This window comes from Melanotaenia boesemani, chromosome 3, assembly GCF_017639745.1.
Source record: "Melanotaenia boesemani isolate fMelBoe1 chromosome 3, fMelBoe1.pri, whole genome shotgun sequence".
Taxonomy (NCBI): Eukaryota; Metazoa; Chordata; class Actinopteri; order Atheriniformes; family Melanotaeniidae; genus Melanotaenia; species Melanotaenia boesemani.
In genome coordinates, this window is record NC_055684.1 from 12,371,661 (window position 1) to 12,389,685 (window position 18,025).

At 38.5% G+C, this 18,025-nt stretch overlaps 1 protein-coding gene across 4 annotated transcripts in view; it reads right to left on the reverse strand.

Moving 5' to 3' along the window:
* Window positions 1-18,025, reverse strand: part of ripor3 (RIPOR family member 3) — a 71,192-nt gene that overhangs the window by 17,734 nt on the left and 35,433 nt on the right. For 3 of the 4 annotated variants that reach the window (XM_041981123.1, XM_041981125.1, XM_041981122.1), the window contains 6 exons: window positions 12,289-12,387; window positions 6,898-7,047; window positions 4,693-4,771; window positions 4,576-4,599; window positions 4,388-4,441; window positions 4,036-4,185 (listed from right to left, as the gene is read on the reverse strand). In XM_041981123.1, coding sequence (XP_041837057.1) covers window positions 4,036-4,185; window positions 4,388-4,441; window positions 4,576-4,599; window positions 4,693-4,771; window positions 6,898-7,047; window positions 12,289-12,386 — 555 coding nt within the window. In that variant the 5' untranslated portion in view covers window position 12,387. Of the gene's footprint in view, window positions 1-4,035; window positions 4,186-4,387; window positions 4,442-4,575; window positions 4,600-4,692; window positions 4,772-6,897; window positions 7,048-11,681; window positions 11,768-12,288; window positions 12,388-18,025 lie in introns of those variants that run through there. The other variant, XM_041981124.1, reaches the window with a different exon arrangement.

Genomic DNA, 18,025 nt, shown 5'->3' on the forward strand with positions numbered 1-18,025 from the left:
ACAGAATATTTATTATCATTGTTAAAGGAAGATTAAAACAAAAACAAATGTCAGTAAGTAACCTAAAACAAAATTAAATCCATAATGTTGGTCCCACATTAAAGTAATTCAATGACATAATACTTAATGGGCCTTATAGGCATAAACATATCAATTCTATTTTTTAGGCTATCCAGACTCTTTTTGCTGTCTCTGTACTCTGCAGAAAATGAAGTAATGGACTACCTGGGGTCAGCCTATGACATTCGGATTCTGCATCAGTTTTCAAACCAACCCCATCAAGTGCTCCTGTGGAGCAACGTTTCAGTCTGGGCGGTTTGGTGCGCACGCCTAAAAGAAATAGACTTTATGACAAGAGGTCTAAGAAGCTTCTGTTAATGAGATACATAACCAGTGGTTTACTCACCGAACTCCACTGTTTCACTCCTAACATGAGATTACAACATAAGATTAGTCTAAAGTAACAGCAACTCCTTGCTGCTGTACATGTAAACATCAGGTTCAATGTTCATAAAACATGTTCAAAAGAATTTAATAGTTACATTTATAAACCATGGAGATTATAAATGTTAAGTTTTGCTATTAGTGTTAACAGATAAATATGTCAGGTCAAATAATAGTATTAAAGTTAGTGAAGTCAAAAAAGATTTATTTGTTTTTTTTTTTTTAAAACATGGATTTTTTTCAGCAAATAGATTTTAAGTAACTTAAAATGTCAGGAGATACGTGTTTACATTGTTAAAAACTAGTAAACCTGGTTTATGTTGAGGTGGTGGGGGTGTTGTCAGCTGCTGAAAGTAACTAATGAAGTAACTTGTAAATTAACTTAGTTACTTTTACAATCAAGTAATCAGGAATTTACATTTTAAATGAGTAATTAGTAATCAGATTACTTTTTCAAGCTAACTGTGGCAACACTGGTCATGTCGCACCAAGATGTGTTTCGTTGTGCTTCAGGCCTCAGTGGCTTCAGTCTGCTGAACGCATGCTTACATCAGTAATTCATGTTTTAACCTGACGGATGTTTTTTACAAAACAGAATTCAGCAGAAAACACCAACATACCAGAAAAATATCTGCTTATTAAAGAAGAAAATGGAACTTCAGCAGATTTTCTCAGTGACAAGCCCACTAACGAAAGGTAATTCGACTTCTATCTTGCACCCTACCTGTACTCTGAGCTCTCCCTAGACAGTAAAAGTCTATGTTGGCTCCTGCTCTGTCTCTTTCTTTTCCTCTCTCCCTCCAATAATGTCCTCTTACTTTTCTGTTCAAAACAGCCGCTGTGTTGATATCCAGTTGCTAACATTTGATGCGGTACGTAAAGCTAAACGGCCCTTAACAAACTCTAATTCAGCATCCTTCTTTCCAACCTTAAAACTTCACATTCCTGACTTGTTTGATATTCTCTGAACTCTCTCTAGCCAGAACTCTTGTCTCATCTCTTGCTCTGTCACTTTCTCTCTTTTCTTTTCATCACTTTCTCAAATGAGAAACCAGTTTTCAGATGATGTCCTCTTGTGTTTCTTTTCTGACTTCAACCATGGTGTGTATTTAAATGGCTAGTGTGTTGATTCCAGTTGCTGGTGTGTGACCCGGGGCTACAAAGCAAAACACAGCCGTACAGGGATGCTAAAGGGAAATAAAAAAAAACATTGTGACATGCAATGTCTCAGCTTTGGGATGCTGCTGGGCAACAGCGACTTCAGAAATGTGCAAGAAAATGTTGGTGATGGTACACTAAGTTTTAAGGTAGGAAATGTATGTAGTGGTACTTTAAAATGATAGTTACATAATTTGGATCAGGATCTCAGAATAATTAATTTGTGTTTTATTCACATGAAAGCCTCCAGTAATTTGTCTACATTAGACTTTTGTACTGTTGTTGTGTTTTTAGTCAGTTTTAGTAAATAACCATGTGCCTAAAGACTTAACGTAGATAGGCTTTGTGCTTACAAAAATGACTGTATACACATAAAAGAGAAAGCTGGCAGTCACTTGATAAATTTCCTAAATAAACATTCTTATCATATGTAATTTCTTACAAATAATGAAATAACCAATTAAAACTCTATTTTAGAGTTCAGATCCTTCCCAGTGTTTAAATGTTGTTTGCGTTTCTGCTCTCTTTATTTGACAAAGTATGCTGGAAATGTTACACTTGACTCAAAATATACAAATATTCTGGATAAATAAAAACTGTTACCTGAGACAGAGAGATTCTTCAAACCGTTCTTTGTCAGGAAAAATGCAGGGATCTTTAAATTTCTTTGCATTTTTATTCATCAATTCTTTATTGTCACTTAAAAGTGGTGATGGGAGTAATGGCGTTATAATAAATAGTGTTAATAATGACGTTAGTTTTTCCAGTAACAGGTAATCTAACTTATTACTCTATCCATTGTTACGTGACGGCATTACCGTTACTAAGGAAAAGACGTTGTCGTGTTGTGATCATGTCTAAGAGAAGTGGGTCTGCACTTTTTATTGCAAGCAATTTAAATCAGGCGATCAGCCAGATGACCTGCTCAGACCCAACAGCTTGTTCAGCGAGAACGCCCCTTTTAACCACATGGGTGGAAAAAACAATTAGAGACAGATTTCTGAGACACTTAGAAAATGTTCCAACCTGATGATGTTTATGTGGCTCTTTGTTTGTTTAGAAGATAACTTCACACTAATATGATTCCTCAAACTTCTGATTTTAGAAAAAACTGCAGAAAACTGCTGATTTTATGATTCTTTTCAGCTGCTCTAGGCAGCAAAGTTCTGTTCCAATCCAACAAATGTTCCTTATGTTAAGAGACCTCCAATGGACACGGTTGCACTTTGCAGACTACAACCTGAAAGATATGTATACACAATTATGGCTTCATTATTAAGCTATTATTATTTTTATGATCAATTTGCCCTGAAAGATCCATGCCTCTTTTGTTTTGGTAAAGCCTCTTTCTACTGGCAAACGCTGTCCTCCTCGTCATGACTTCTCCACGGGTCACCGCCCAGCTGACGGTGAAGGAGTGGACCCAGTCAGTGTGCAACCACACACGCAAACGACCAAGATACGCAACAACGCCAAGTTCAGAGAAAACACAGGAAGACTTTTAATCTGGAACCAGACATCACTTTTCTCTCAGAGATAAAAAACAAGAACATTATAAGAAATGTTCTTCATAACCAGAAACAATGTTTTTTTTGATGATGGTTGTAAGCAGTTAGAATCAGGTGAAGCTGCTCTCTTGAGGAGCAGACAGAGACATGACATCCGTGATTTTTGTTCCATTAGGATTCCATTTCAATCATTAGTCAGATCTAATATTTGTTTTTTTATCAATAAATGAGCACGCAGATGGATTTGAAATTCTGTTAAAGGGAAACATAGTTGAACATTTAAAAAAAAAAAAAATAATGGAATAGTTACTTTTCCGAGTAATTAATTAATTTTATAACTTTATAACTAATGCCATTACTTCCGTAAGAAGTAACTAGTAACTATAATTAATTACTTTTTTGTTCACAAGAACAAAAAAAGCCAAGAACCATTGGTGTTTGGGTTATGAATGGCCCAGAACAAAATAAATAAATAGAAATGGCAAAATATGTATTTTAAATAGGCGTATAGCATCCCTATTTACTCTGTAACGTTAATCCAGTATCAGTGTAGCTGCAGCTTCCCTAACTGAAATTATGAGGCTCCTGGATGGAAAGGAATATTTTTGACCAGTTCTAAACTTTGAGCTAGCATTTTAGGTAAAAGCTGACTGTTCTTTTCTGGGTTGAAGTCACTTTATTTGCTGGAACATGCTATAGAAGTACTACAAGTTTAACATTATCTCTTAAGGGCTGCCTAGTTGCAGGTAAATAAGGCCTGATTTAGTGATATTGGTGAGTCGCAGTGTTTTTATTCGAGTTTCCTTTTTTTCTATTTGAGTTTCCATAAGATGGTGTCCTGTCAGGATTTGGTCCCAATAATGATATGAAAAAAAAAAAAGAAAACCCACAAAAACCCACATATACACTTTAAATGGATGAATACCTGCAGACTGTGTCTGTGGTTGCGGTTCAGCTCCAGCAGACTTTCTCTGGAGGCTCTGGTGGATGGGGACAGTGAGAAGGCTCTCTTCATGTTGACCGCACCCTGAGATAATCTCCACTGTATGCAATATGTTTCATACAACTCCTCTACCTGCAGAGGCAGACATAGCAGCAAAATAAATAAATTAAAAAACTTTCAAAGATCAAATAGAGAAAATGAAACTGCAAGGCAGCAGATTTTCTCTTTTAATTATTTCAGAGTAATTTCTTAAATAATAAAATCACTCCTAAAACCCCTCAAAAATAAATAAATGAATAAATAAATAAAAATGAAAAAGCACAAATTTATTTACCTTGCTGATTTGAAATTCTAGGCGCCTTATGTATCTCTCCAATGCTCTGATCTCCTATAAGCAAAAAGATATGTTGAGTCAGGACAGACAGATAGACAGATAGACAGATAGATACTCATATAGGTACGTTATCATTACTTAAAAATCAGATTGAGCTTTACTTAAAAAGAAAGAACAATCTATATTACCTTCTCTAGATCATAGAGAAAGGCCTGGAAAGAAAAAAAAGTCATCATCATCATGACTGTCACTACAAACATGGAATAATATAGTCAGTCTCTCTCTCGCTCTCTCTCTCTCCTCACCAGTCTGGAGTTTCTCTTGGTATCCCTCTGCTGTGACGACAGGAAATCCATCTCTGCCTGGTGACCCTCCAGATACTCCCTGCACACATCAGCAACATGAGATGAATTTGAAACAGACCTACAGCTTCACCAACCAGGACATCATGGGGAGAATTCCAGCATATTAAGTCAACTCTGCCATTCACTGTCACCGTGTCTTGAAGTTCCTGTGTTTAATATCTACTGACTGAAATAAATTAAGAATCTAGGACTATAGATTCATTATTGTGGAACCATATGTATAACATTTTCATTACTTTTAAATGAGATTTTTATATCTATAAACTTAACTAGCTGCCCTAGTTACTCCTTACCTTGCCATGAAGGGACAAACCAAACATATTTATTTATTTATTTTTACATTTTTTAAGTCTATGTGCAGTGAAAAATCACAGTTTGGATACACACACACACACACACACACACATAAATGATGATATGATGAAATTGTTTATATCATTTGTAAATAAAAGATTTCAAATCCATCCATCCATCCATTGCTTTTTGCTGTGGAGGAGCAACATTTCTAATCTGAACCCCACCCAGAAGACTAAACTGAGCTATCTTTGAAGGAGACCCCAGACACCCTGTGTAGCAAACTAATTTTGGCCACTGGTATTCGCAATCTTGTTCTTTTGGTCAGTACCCACCCGCTGATTCTCATCCCAACCAATTTTATTCTTGGGTGTATATCACAGTTTGGAGATCCCAGCTTGATGAAGCCAACAGAACCACATCATCTGCAAAAAGCTTAGATGCAATCTTGAGTCTAGCATACCGGACCCCCTCAACACCTCATCTGCACCTACAAATTCTGTTCATAAAAGTTATATACAGAATAGTGACAAAGGGCAGCCTTGGCAGAGTTCAACCCCATACCGGAAATTAATCCGACTTGCTGCTCTGACACCGGTCGTACAGGGATGACACAACTTATACTCCAATTCATGAACCTTTCTTACCTTGTTACAGTTGCACTTCAGTGGCATACAAAAGTGGCTCGAGGAGCATATCAGAGGCGAAGGTTGACATGTTGTCTGATCCAGTAGAAGACAACTAAAGCTCAAATCACGAGAAATGCGGAGGCTTTTTGGTTTGTATGTGGAAGTGTACCTGCAGACTTTGTGCATGCTGACTCGTGTCCACCATCAACAGCGCCTAAACTGAATTTGTGTATGTCAGGGCCGTTGTCCAGCTGGAGAAGACATGGCGTCAGGATGGACAATGGGAGGAAGGCAAGACAATGGTTGAATCATCGTCCAAAAATGGTTTACAGTTAGAGATATTCACAGAGCCTCCAAGTTCTCCAGATATCAGTCCTACGGGATGTGCTGGGCAAATCACTCTTATCCATGGAGGCCCAGTTTCATGCCTTGCAGGACTTGAAGGTTCTGGTGCTGACAGTTTGGTGCCAGAATTTGTAAATTTTAATGGCTCATGACAGGTTGGTCATACTGTTATGGCTGATTATTGTAGCAGTGCATCTCACATGTTGAACCATTAAAGGTCCATTTATGCTCAACGCAGAAGATGGATACTCAGACTGCATGACAGTTTTGTCCTCCTTCTGTGTTGGTTATGGTCTGTTTTCAGGGAGCTTAGCTATCCGTCGCTTGATGCAGACAACAAAGTAATACCACCGAAAATCATAGGGCAGTTCTGAGCAGAATAGCTGATGTGACCAGCGAAAGAAACAACCACGTACCAGTCCATTACAGCCACCAAACATCTGAAACTGACGTTGGCTCTCGGATAATGAACTCTGAAATTAGCACTGTCCTCTGGTGGAGATACTGACTTAGCTTCAATGATGCAAAAGACGCATGGAAGGATGAGGACAGCGACGTATGACAACTTTTGAAACGCATTTATGTACACAAGGTAGCATAAATGAGCCTTAAGTGGCAAAACCTTTTGACAGATTAATGCTGCAGAATTCTTTGCTTTTGAAGTTGTAATTTGTTGTTTCCTTTTTTTCCTAACCCTCATTAATTATCTCATTCCCTCTGGCAGGAGCATGACCACTAGATTGGGAACCACTGAGCAGAAACTCTTGACTTCAGACTAAACACACTAATAATAATAATACTTGAATAATAAAATTAGCCTCCCTGATTATATTTCTGCCACCTGCCCCCCCTCTGTTTCATGTTTAAGTTCACATACTTGAGTCCTTTGCGAAGTGCCAGGAAGACCCTGTCGACCTGCTCTGGCTGCAGGGACCAGACAGATCCTCTCGGGGGAGAGAAGTGCATCCTGGGAGATTTACTTCCTGTCATGGCTTTAGAGCGGAGAGAGCTGCGTACAGAAGATGACCTGAAAACAGAGAAACACAATAAGAGACAAAATAGTACTTTTTTTGTAATTATTATAATAATCTAGAACTTGCCTGGTTCAACATGAAACTGAATTCTAGTCAGTCATTGGTAGTGGAAGGAGGGGTAAATAGTGATCAAGCATTATTATGTCATAATAATTTACTGGTTAGTGTGCAGCCTGGAGCGAAATTATTCATTTCTTCCTTTGATTATGACCTTGTTGTTTTGCATCCAGATAGCCTTATTGTGTTTGTGTCAACTATATGATCAAAGTAAGTATATTTAACACTTGTGCTGCTGGATCCTAGCTTCGTAAGTGGAGTATGAGAAGCAAGCGGTATGCAGTCCGGATCCAGATCCACAACCTGCCCCATATAGACCTGGACCTAAAATGTAAAATCTGACGGGGTGCTTTTATTTTAACTGACGCAACTTTTGTAGTCTTCACAGTAGTGGTCAGAAAACACGCAGACTAATTGTATGTGAGTTAAGCCGTCCCACATTAAACACTCCGCCAGTTAATCTGTGAGGCTCCGGGTGGTAAACTTTACGGCTCTACAGCGCAACCAGACAACAGTTTAAGATACACATAACAAGAAGGTAGAAGAAGAAAGCCAGCTAGATAAAACAAAGGGAAAATTACAAACAACTGCGGCAGAGAACCTCTGTGTCCTCTTGTTACTTCCTCAAGATGACTCAATGACTTATTAAAAGAGACTTGAGAATGATCTTTGCTCTAATGTGAAAATGCTCATGTGTGTGAGGTCTGAGGAAGGAAAAAAATAAGGGGTGTAACATCGATCTACATCCATCCATCCATCAATTTGATGATCAGTGAAACAATAGCAATCCAAATTGAAAATGTTGAAGGAGCATGTTGAATAGTTTCCATTTGCTTTGTTCTAACAATTAAAATGTCTTATTCGATTATTATTATTGTTCTTGTTCTTGAGGCAGCAATAATAAAACAACTTTATCTTGTTCTCTCGGGCCTGGTTTGTGTGTTTTTGCAGTGTGAAGAGGCATGTTTAATGCAGAAAAGTGGGGATGCAAAAAGTTGTCATTTCCACTTTTTCACTAATTGTGATTCAACAAGGTTGAAAGAGTAATTTTTTTAAAGGATTTTTGGGATCTAGTGGCCTTTATTTTTACAGTAGCTGGACAGGAAAGATGGGTCAGAGAGCGCAGGTAATGACCTGCAGCAAAGGGCCCCAGGCCAGGATTCAAACCTGGGCGGGCTGCACCGACGAGCTGTAGGCGACTGCTCAACCAGTTAAGCTACAAACCACCCTGAAAGGTAACTAATTGAGGTAAAGAGGATATATGGAAATCTTTATAACATGTAAAGTTATAAACTTAAAGTTACAAAGTTTCTTCTGAAGTTTGAAATAATTGGGCCAAAATGAACTGTTCTTCTTCTTGCTTCTCAAGACAAAAGAAGAAGAGGAAGTAAAACAAATCTATTCTTGAAGAGTCTGTAACAAGCTCTAAGACCTGCAAGGTCATATAAGCCTCATTTCCACCAAGGGGTTCAGCTTGGTATGGGACTGGTTTGGCTACTAAATACATGGCAGCTCCTGCTTCTGCTTCTTCTGCTTCTTTTGCTTCTTCTGCGTCTTCTTCTTATTCTTCTTTCCTTTAGCAGCTCACATATTAGCTGTACTGCTCAACACTGCCCCTGCGGTTTCTGGTAGTACTACTCTGTTTACTCTGTCAGGGTATGCATCCACAAGGGCGCCGCAAACAGACAAAATTACACATTTAAATGATGCAGAAGATGGATGAAAGGCTTCATATTGGCCTTTTGTGTAGAACATAAATGGGCCTTAAGACTTCACAGTCACAACACATTACAATATCAACGCATCATGATAAGGGTGTGGTTGGCTGTGGAAATGCAAAAAAAAAAATCAGGGTTTACTGAACCAAACCACACTAAAATGTTCCATCCCAAGCCAGACCCCTTGGTGGAAACAAGGATATGCATTTTAGTCTTTACTCAAGTCTGTGCTGATTAGGAAAAAAGTACATTGTAAAATGCAGCCTTTAAAAACCATGCATTTTCGTCTTAGTAACGAAAAAAAAAAAAAAAAAATGGATTGTTGTAGAAGTCAGTGCATGGACTTCAGGACACTGGCGGAAACAAAGCTCATTTTAATGGAGGAGGATAAACGTTTAGACAAATGTGATACAAGCTGATGACTGAGATTTCTTTTGGAAAAAAGTGTCTGTCAGCTTCAGTTCTGGTAATTTAACACTCAGAAGTTCTCTGTAATTCAAACAAAGATTTAAAGTGCCTTCATGTCATGTGATATTTGCTATCTGTCAGTGTGAGTGGTGTGTTTGTGTCATGTTTTTCTCCACCTTCAAAGTCTCATAATATTTCTTGATGGGGCCGCTTTGTGTACTGTAAGGGCAACAACACTGGAGAAACTCAGGAATGACTGGACTGTGTGTGTGTGTTTGCATGTCTCTGAGATGGAAAAATATCTGGATGTTTGTGTTGTGTGTGCATAAACATTCATACACTCACAGGAAGTGGCATACAGCTTTGCGTTCTTTTTTTAACGTGACATTTTGTTCTTTCTCCGTCTCACGAGGCTGAAAGTTTGCAATTGTGCTTGTTATTCACCGATTCGAAATTTGCATCTTTAAGTATGTGTTTACTGACTGGCCATTAATTTAGAGCAGGCTTGTCTGGGGGTGAGGAGATTTAAGCACAAAGGGAGGATTATACAGACAAGGCCAGAATCTGGTCACAACTCCTAATTATAATCTTAAACTTCTGCTGTATTTCTGCTTGTTGTCTTTCATCCTGACAGTGATGAGACTTTGGGGAAATCATTCCTATGTTTGTCACGAAAAAAACATTTTGTTGTTTTCGTTGCATGAAATGCAAAATCTTGTACTCATTAAACGCTGCCAAATGCTCAGAGAACTGACTCTGCCCTCATTGTGGATCACCTGTTAACAACCTCTTCTCTCTCTCTGGTAAGGTAGAGCACATTGCACGTTGTCATAGCAACTATGGTGCATTTTAATACTCATAAAATTGTATTTTTCCAATCATAATTAAGAACTTTAAATGTACAATTTTGTAAAACAAATCAAATTAAATTAAGACCAGAAAAAATTTGTGTATAGCAGCAGTTTCAAGGCTGCACATGACCATGAGTTTCATTCTTAAGTCAGGAGACCATTTCTGCCCCCCTTATGATGTCCTTATTCAGTTTGTGCCATTTCTTAATAATTAACCCCATCTAGTGTGCTGTTTTCTAATAGTGTTTAACCTCTTAAAACCAGAAATCTTCCAACTGGGGGACTTTGAGAATAGATGGTGCCAAACTGGGCCAAAATTGTCATCTTGAAGACCTCCTCTGTACTGTCAGTACTAAAACTTCTAATTTGGTTCTGCTTCATTTTCAGAGTTGACTTTTCAAAGATAATGTTCACATATTGCACTTTGATCTGAAAGAGGTTTAGAGATACAATTACATCATTACAAAGAGATATATTCATATTTATCCTGAAAGTGGTTGTTTTGTTTTAGGCTAGACTGAAACTTTTTTACATTAGTGCTATGCATCATCTTTATTTATTCTTCCCCAGTAACACATGTACTGATATTGACACATCTTAAATCTCACAAGTGTTCCCTTTACTATTACGCCTAAAGTACAGTATTTACACATACCTCGTGCTTGCAGGAAGATACTTAGTTCATTATGGATATGCAGGTCTAGCGTCTTTTATGCCATAGAGCACACTTCACTTCTCTTCACTTTTTTCCAGTCAGAATTATTAAAAACAACAGCTCAAGACAGAAATCTTGGTGTCATTTTAGACTTTGAGCTTTATTTTAACAACCATATTAAAGCTATAACCAAGTCAGCCTTTCACCACTTGAAGAATATTTCTAGAGTAAGAGGACTGATGGCTCAGTGTGATCTAGAAAATCATCTATTTTCTGTAAACTTGACTACTATAATGGAGTTTTTAGAAATCTCTCTAAACATATCACTCCGATTCTTATATTTTAACACTGGCTTCCTGTGCACCAAAGATTTGATTTCAAAGTATTGTTGCTGGTGTACGAGGTTCTGAATGGTTCTGGTCCAAAATTTATATTTAATCTGCCAATGCCATATGAGTCACTGAGACTTTGAAGACCATCTGGATTAAGTTTGCTATCCAAGCTAAATATTTATTTTTTCCCTCCCTAAAATCTGGAACAAACTAGCGGAAAACTAGTCTGATCCAAACCTTAGTTCTTTTGAATCAGGTCTTACTTTTGTTGCTTTTAATCAGCCTCTGAAATTTTTCTTTATTTTCCTAAATATGTATACTTCATATGTTTAAAAATGTGCAACTTGTGTTTTCTTGCCATATGTATATGGCAAGGAGTCTGTTTTGTTTGGATCATGTACAACACCCTGTCTTGCCTTATGAATAAAATATGCTTAAAACATGCATTTACCTTGTCTTTCATGGCAATTTCTTACAGCATTTTTACAGGAATGCAGCGACCAACATGTACAGAGCATCACTGTCAACATGATGTAAATCAGAAATGTAAGACTGTCCTCTGCTCAAAGTCACCATGGGTGTTTAGGTCAAAAAGTCTGCACTTACATTGGGAGAATATATTCCTGTAGCCCCGTCATGGTCTCAGGCTAATTTTGTATTTTCCAAACAAACCTTGGAAGCACTGATTGCTGATCCATTTCACCTGTTTTGCTTCCGCCTTCAGCAGCAGCCTTTTTTTCTACTGCCAGATTGTCCCTCCCCCTGGATCAAAGCCTGCCTGTCTGCCCACCAGCCCACCTGCCCCAGCTTGTACTTCAACAGCATGAGATTTGAGATCTCTTTTAAAGATCTCTTCTGAACTCTAGCTGGTGTCCCTGCACTCACCTGTGGTCCTGTAGATCTCTGCTGATTTATTCTCACAATCCTTAAAACATTTCTACAGACCTTTGGAACATTACTAAGTTAAATTCTTCATCCAAACGTTCTCAAAATACTCTCTTATCTCATTAATCTCCACAGATTGAAAAAACAAAGTCATAGGATGTCTGAGTCTGCAGATGTCCTCAACTCATGTTTTGAGTTTGTCAATAAATTCATTCACTCAGTTCTAGGTCATCTGATCCTATGTGGGGCAGCTCAGCTAACCTGTTATAATGACTATTCAAAGATTTTAAAATCATTGCCAGTCCTGAACTTCAACTGGGTAACTTACCGTTGTCGACCAGTCAAAGAGCTAAACCCGGTGAAGGAGCGGCTTCTGTGGACCAGACCTCCATCTGACGGAGAGTCGAATCGCAGCTTCACTGACATCCTGCAGGCCAGAAGGAAGAGAATTTAGGCTCATTAAAGCTAGCACATATGCATACTCCTGTAAACACTGACTCTGTATTTACTGAGGGATGGTAGATGATGCTACAGCTTAAAAACAGATCCATCATAACAATTTGAGGCACAAATTAAGCTCCAAGATGTCTGAAGAATTTGTTTTCTTGACCCTTTTCTAAGAAAATCTTTGTCACCTCACATCTGGCACCATTTTTATCTTGACGCTGTAGCTGTCAAAGTGAAGAATGACCTCAAGTTGTTTTTTCTTGTTACTGAGTTTGGTCTATTTTCACCTTGTGTATTTATGCAGGCAGTCACGCCAACACTTAAATCAGCAGGACCACACCAACTCTCATACAGCACAAAACAGGAAACAGAGCTCCATCCAGCATCTCTGGGGCACATTAACAGAGGAACATCTTGAAGCAGAACCACAAATATGTGCACAAACTGGTGTCCAGATGGAGGGCAGTTATAAATTTCACTCTGTAACTTTAAAGCATGTGATGGCAGAGCAGCAGATTTTCAGGTCTGGTTGTGAGGCTGACACACAAAAAAACATCTCTGACACTGTTGGGTAACCCCCCCTCCCGAATGAAAAAAATAAATAAATAAATAAAAATTGTCCAGATGTCTATAGTGTCAAGGGGAGGAATTCCTTTCACCTTGTTCTCACCACTCAGTCCTGCATGACTTTTTTAAATATTTTTTTTTTATGTAAGGGTCATGAGAAATTTAATTTTGCTCACCAGTAAAATGACATGTGCAGAGGTGCATAACTAAATAGGAAATAGTAAAACTGGAAGCTGAGTTGCAAAAATGGACAAAAAATATCCAATTTGAACTAGAACAATAACATGACCACCACCAGGCCCTGAGGTATGGAGTTCTACTTGCTGCCCTTCCAGGCCCAAGCTAGACACCCATACATGGGGCTTCATCGTTCACTTTACCAAAATATGTAATATTGATTCATAAAACATGTTTGTGCACACTGAATCACCCATAAAACTAATCAAGACTCTAAATATTAAAACTGCCTATACATAGGTCTTTTCAATGAGAATTTATGCTACATCAAATGCTCTATCATGACATTTGAACACTCCTTTCTGGTTTAAACTGTGCCAAAATGATGCAGGAAACAGACACGTAGTAATACCTACTGATGGCCAGGTAAGGTTGCACTGAAGCTTCTTAAGTTGGTTCACTATGGCCGAAGCTTGTGAAAAGCTTTATTTGTGCTACAAAGCTGTCCACTGGACAAAAAGTGTACATCAGGCAAACTTTCTTTGAGGGTAATGTGTATATTTTTTCTATTTAAAAAAATGTAGTGTAGACTAGTAGCACTTTTTGGCAGATTTTCGTACTGTGGAGCCCCCTAATGGTGGCTTATACAGCATATATCCTGCATCCTGTGTCATGATCTGTGGGTTTTGTTTTAGGTTTTTGTAGTCTTGTCATGTTAAGTTCTGTTTTCTTGTCTTATTTTCTATGTTTTCCTTTGTGTATTCTGTTTAGCTTTCTACTTCCTGTTAGTTTGTTCAGCTGGTTTGATTTGTTCATTCACTTCAACTGTTCCTCATTAGTCCTACTGTGTATTATACTGTATACATACATATATATATATACACATATATACAAATACACACACACACACACACACACACACACACATATATATATATATATATATATATATATATATATACACCTTGGTTTCCTTTTCACTTGGCTGGGCCATTGTTGTCTTCATGTCATGTACCTGCAGTTTTTGCCTCTGTTCGTTGCCATCATTAAAACCTTTATTCTGTACCCCCCTAGTCTGCCTCCCACTTCACAAGCCACATCCTCTCACCTCTGCCATAACCCATGAAATCTTGTCCGTTCTCTGAGGTCTCTCCAGCCAGTAAAAATCAGTTCAATGTTGCTCTGTCCCTTTCTCTTTTTCTTTTTTCACAGTTCTACTGATAATGTCCATTTGGGGTTCTTTGCTGAATCAGCCATTGTTTATGTTTAAAATGGCCAGCATGTTAATATCCAGTTGCTGGCATGTTACGTGTTGCTGTAAAGGAAAACACAGCTGTTATGTGATGGTTTTCGGTTTGTGAAGTGCAGTTTTTCAGCTTTGGGTGCTACAGGGCAACGGCAACTCCAGAAACGTACATAATAAATGCCATTGTGCCATCAAAATTAGTCAGAAACACAATGGTTCTGAAAGGATGGAAAGCTATGTACTATTGGCTTAAAATAGTGTTAACAAAAAGATAATTAAAATCAAGTTGTTAAATATCTTGCAAAATAAAAAGTTAAGGCTACTGGTAAATTTTGTCCACAGGAGTCAAGACTGAGGCAAAATAAAATTGTCCAAAAAGCAAGTTTCTATAAAGCCTTCTCTTTTATGGCAAATGTAGCTACATCAGGAAAGATGGGGCACAAAGAATGCATGCTCCACTTTCACAGGAGAAAGAGAAAAAAATGAGTTTGCTCTCATACGCAATCTGGTCACCATCTGCTCGGAGTCTTTCATGTTGTTTTTGTGAGTTGGTTTAAAACCAAAACAGCAACATTATGATTGTTTTTGTTTTTGTCATCAATGAATTCAGACCTAGTCATTGTGAAAGTCTTTGTTCTCAAAGTTTACAACTCTTTAATAACTCTCTGGGTTAGGGTTAGGGTTGGGGGATGGGGGGTGGATAGAAGATAGAAGAAATAGAAGATGGATAAATGTTGTCTGGTCTGAATCTTCATTTCAGTTCCACATTCAGATGGTTAGGTCACAATTTAGTGGAAGCAACATGAAAGCATGGATCCATCCTGCCTTGTATCAATGCTTCAGGCTACTAGTGGTGTAATGGTGTGGGGGATATTTCTTGTCACACTTTGAACCCCTTAGGACCAACATGACCTGGTTTAACCACCACAGCCTACCTGAGGATTGTTGCTAAACATGTCCATCCCTTTTTGACCACAGTGTAGCATCTTCTGATGGCTACTTGCAGCAAGATAATGCACCACGTTGCAAAGCTCAAATCATCTCCAACTGCTTTCTTGAACATGACGATGAGTTCACTGGACTCCAACGGTCTCCACAGCCACCAGATCTCTATCCAACAGAGCAGCTTTGGGATGTGGTGGAACAGGTGATTCTCATCATGGATGTGCAGCAACTGTGTGATGCTGTCTTGTCCATATGAAGAAAAATCTCAGGAATATTTCCAATACCTTGTGGAATCTTTGACACTAAGAATTAAGGCAGTTCTGAAGGAAAAAGCGGGTCCAACTTGAAACTAGCGGGGTGTCTGGTAAGAGACAGGGAAAATTTCTGTTGCAGTTCTACAGAAACTTATGGAGGTATCAAAACTAACAAATGCAAAAATTTTCCTGGTCTTTTCTTTAGGTTCTTCAGGTGAGAAATATGGATTAAACAAACTAAAGAACACATTAGGAGACAAACTAAATCGTGGTCTTCCTTGCTCAGCTTTGCACCTCTGCCACATGCATTAAAACCAACACCATGACAGAAGTAGTGCTTGCTGCCAGTATAACTAGCTCAGAGTAACTCAGTTTGGAGTCCTGACCCAGAGTGGGAAAGACACTCTCATCCTGATGCCAGAACCAACAGTGTCACTAAGCAACTTCGCATAACAGTCAAGGATGAAGAAGCCAGGTTGGATCATTCTGGACCAAAATACGCCAAGTCAGAAAAAATATATTACGCTGTACCAGACACACACTCATGCACACACAGTTTCTCTCCCTGTAGAGGAAGTCCACTGTCTTATTTTCTTCCAAAGGCAATCTTTTTTTACTCAGCTATCACTTCTGGCTGATTTAATCTTCCCTCAGAGCAAACCCGAAGGTCTCATGACAGCAGCATCCAACTGCTTAAAGGCAAAAATGATTATGCTGTTCTAGATGAATAATCTGCATCCAGAGACCAGCATCTCAACACCCTTATTGTCCTTGAATCACTCTGCTTCACTGAGATGTGTCAACACCAGCTGCGTCCTTTCACTTCCTCAGTAAAATGTTTGAACTCAAATTTCCCCCAACCATCCAGTCACCTGTTGCATCAGATAATGGAGAATATAGCCTCCCCTGTGACAAACAAGGGAAAAATTCGACAGCAGACTGCAATCTGTGAGACTTCCTCAACATGGCAGGCAAAGTACATGGACTTCACATGACAAATAACAGAATACTTTCAGGGTGAGTTTACTTCTGAATTTTTGTTTTAGCAGTTCTAACAAGTTGTCTTGTAAACAAGTCACAGAGATGAGCTAAGATTTGGGCTGAGACCAGACACCAGATGTTTGTATAATCTTTTTAAGTGGTCTTGATCAACAGTTCTCCAGAATTTCTAAAGGTCTTTTAAAGATGTTTGTATTTTTTTTTTTTCTGCTTTTTCAGTCCAGTTCTTGTATGCGTTCATTTGCAGATTATTTATTTATTAACTTATTTATTTATTTATTGTTGTGTGTTAAAGTCACTTAACTCTGACCTAAGAATCAGTCGAGTGTAAAAAAAATGTTCTCAAGGGATGAACCAGAAGTAAAGGAGAAGTGTCAGAACTAAAAAACTATCTACAGCAGATGAACACGATCTAAAAGTGGAAAAAATGGGAACAAATCCAGCAAAAACCTGGCTCAAGACCTTCAGTTGATCCAGATACTGTTGGCCAAAGCCTCATCAGAAATGGTCTCCATGGAAGGGTGGCTCTCAAGAAGCCATTTTTAATGAAGGGAAACAGGGAGAAAAGACTGAGGTATGTGGCTGAGGCCAAATGACACAAGAACTGGACTGAAAATCAGTAACAACAGGTCTGAAGGAGTAATGAATCCTCCTCAGAGTCTGGGCCTCAACATTATTGAAGCAGTGTGGGATCATCTGGACAGATAACAGAACAAGCAGAAACATCTAAAGAAGAGCTTTGGAAAGTCCTTCAAGAAGTCTGGAAAGCTATTCCTATAGACTAGTGGGAACTAGTTTGTATATAATAATCATGTGTCCACCGACAGTTATTAATATTGAGGGCACAACTGGAGGGAACTGGAAACTAAACACTGGTAACAGTATTAAAGGCCTGTTAGTCCGGACAAATCAATCGGGGAAAGAAATCATTATCCAAAGAGGAGCTTTGGAAAGTCATTCAAGAAACATGGAGAACTATTCCTGAAGACTACTTAAAGAAACAACAGGGAGCTCATCTAAGAGGTTCCAGACTGTGTTGAAGAATAAAGCTTCTCAGACCAAACATTCACTTTCAAGCTCCTTAGGGTTGAACAAACTCTGTTCCTTGTCATATACACTGGATATAAAAAATAAATGAGGGTGGTTCTTTTTACAGTTATGAAATTTGGAAGTTGAATTTTGTACCATTCAGCTCTTGATTCCATGGTTGTTACTGCTGACACGAACCAACGTACTAACATGGTTACCGTATCCAGGGACTGGCTGGTTGTTATTAGACTCTTGCTGAACTGAAACATGAAAGTTGTGTTTTCAGATGTCAGTTTTTCTAATGCTGAGTGTGGGCTTTAATAAATGCCAAACAAAGCCGTATTTTCCAGCAGAATCCCATAATTTAGATCTGGCCGAGCGCCACATTAAACAGCTGTAAC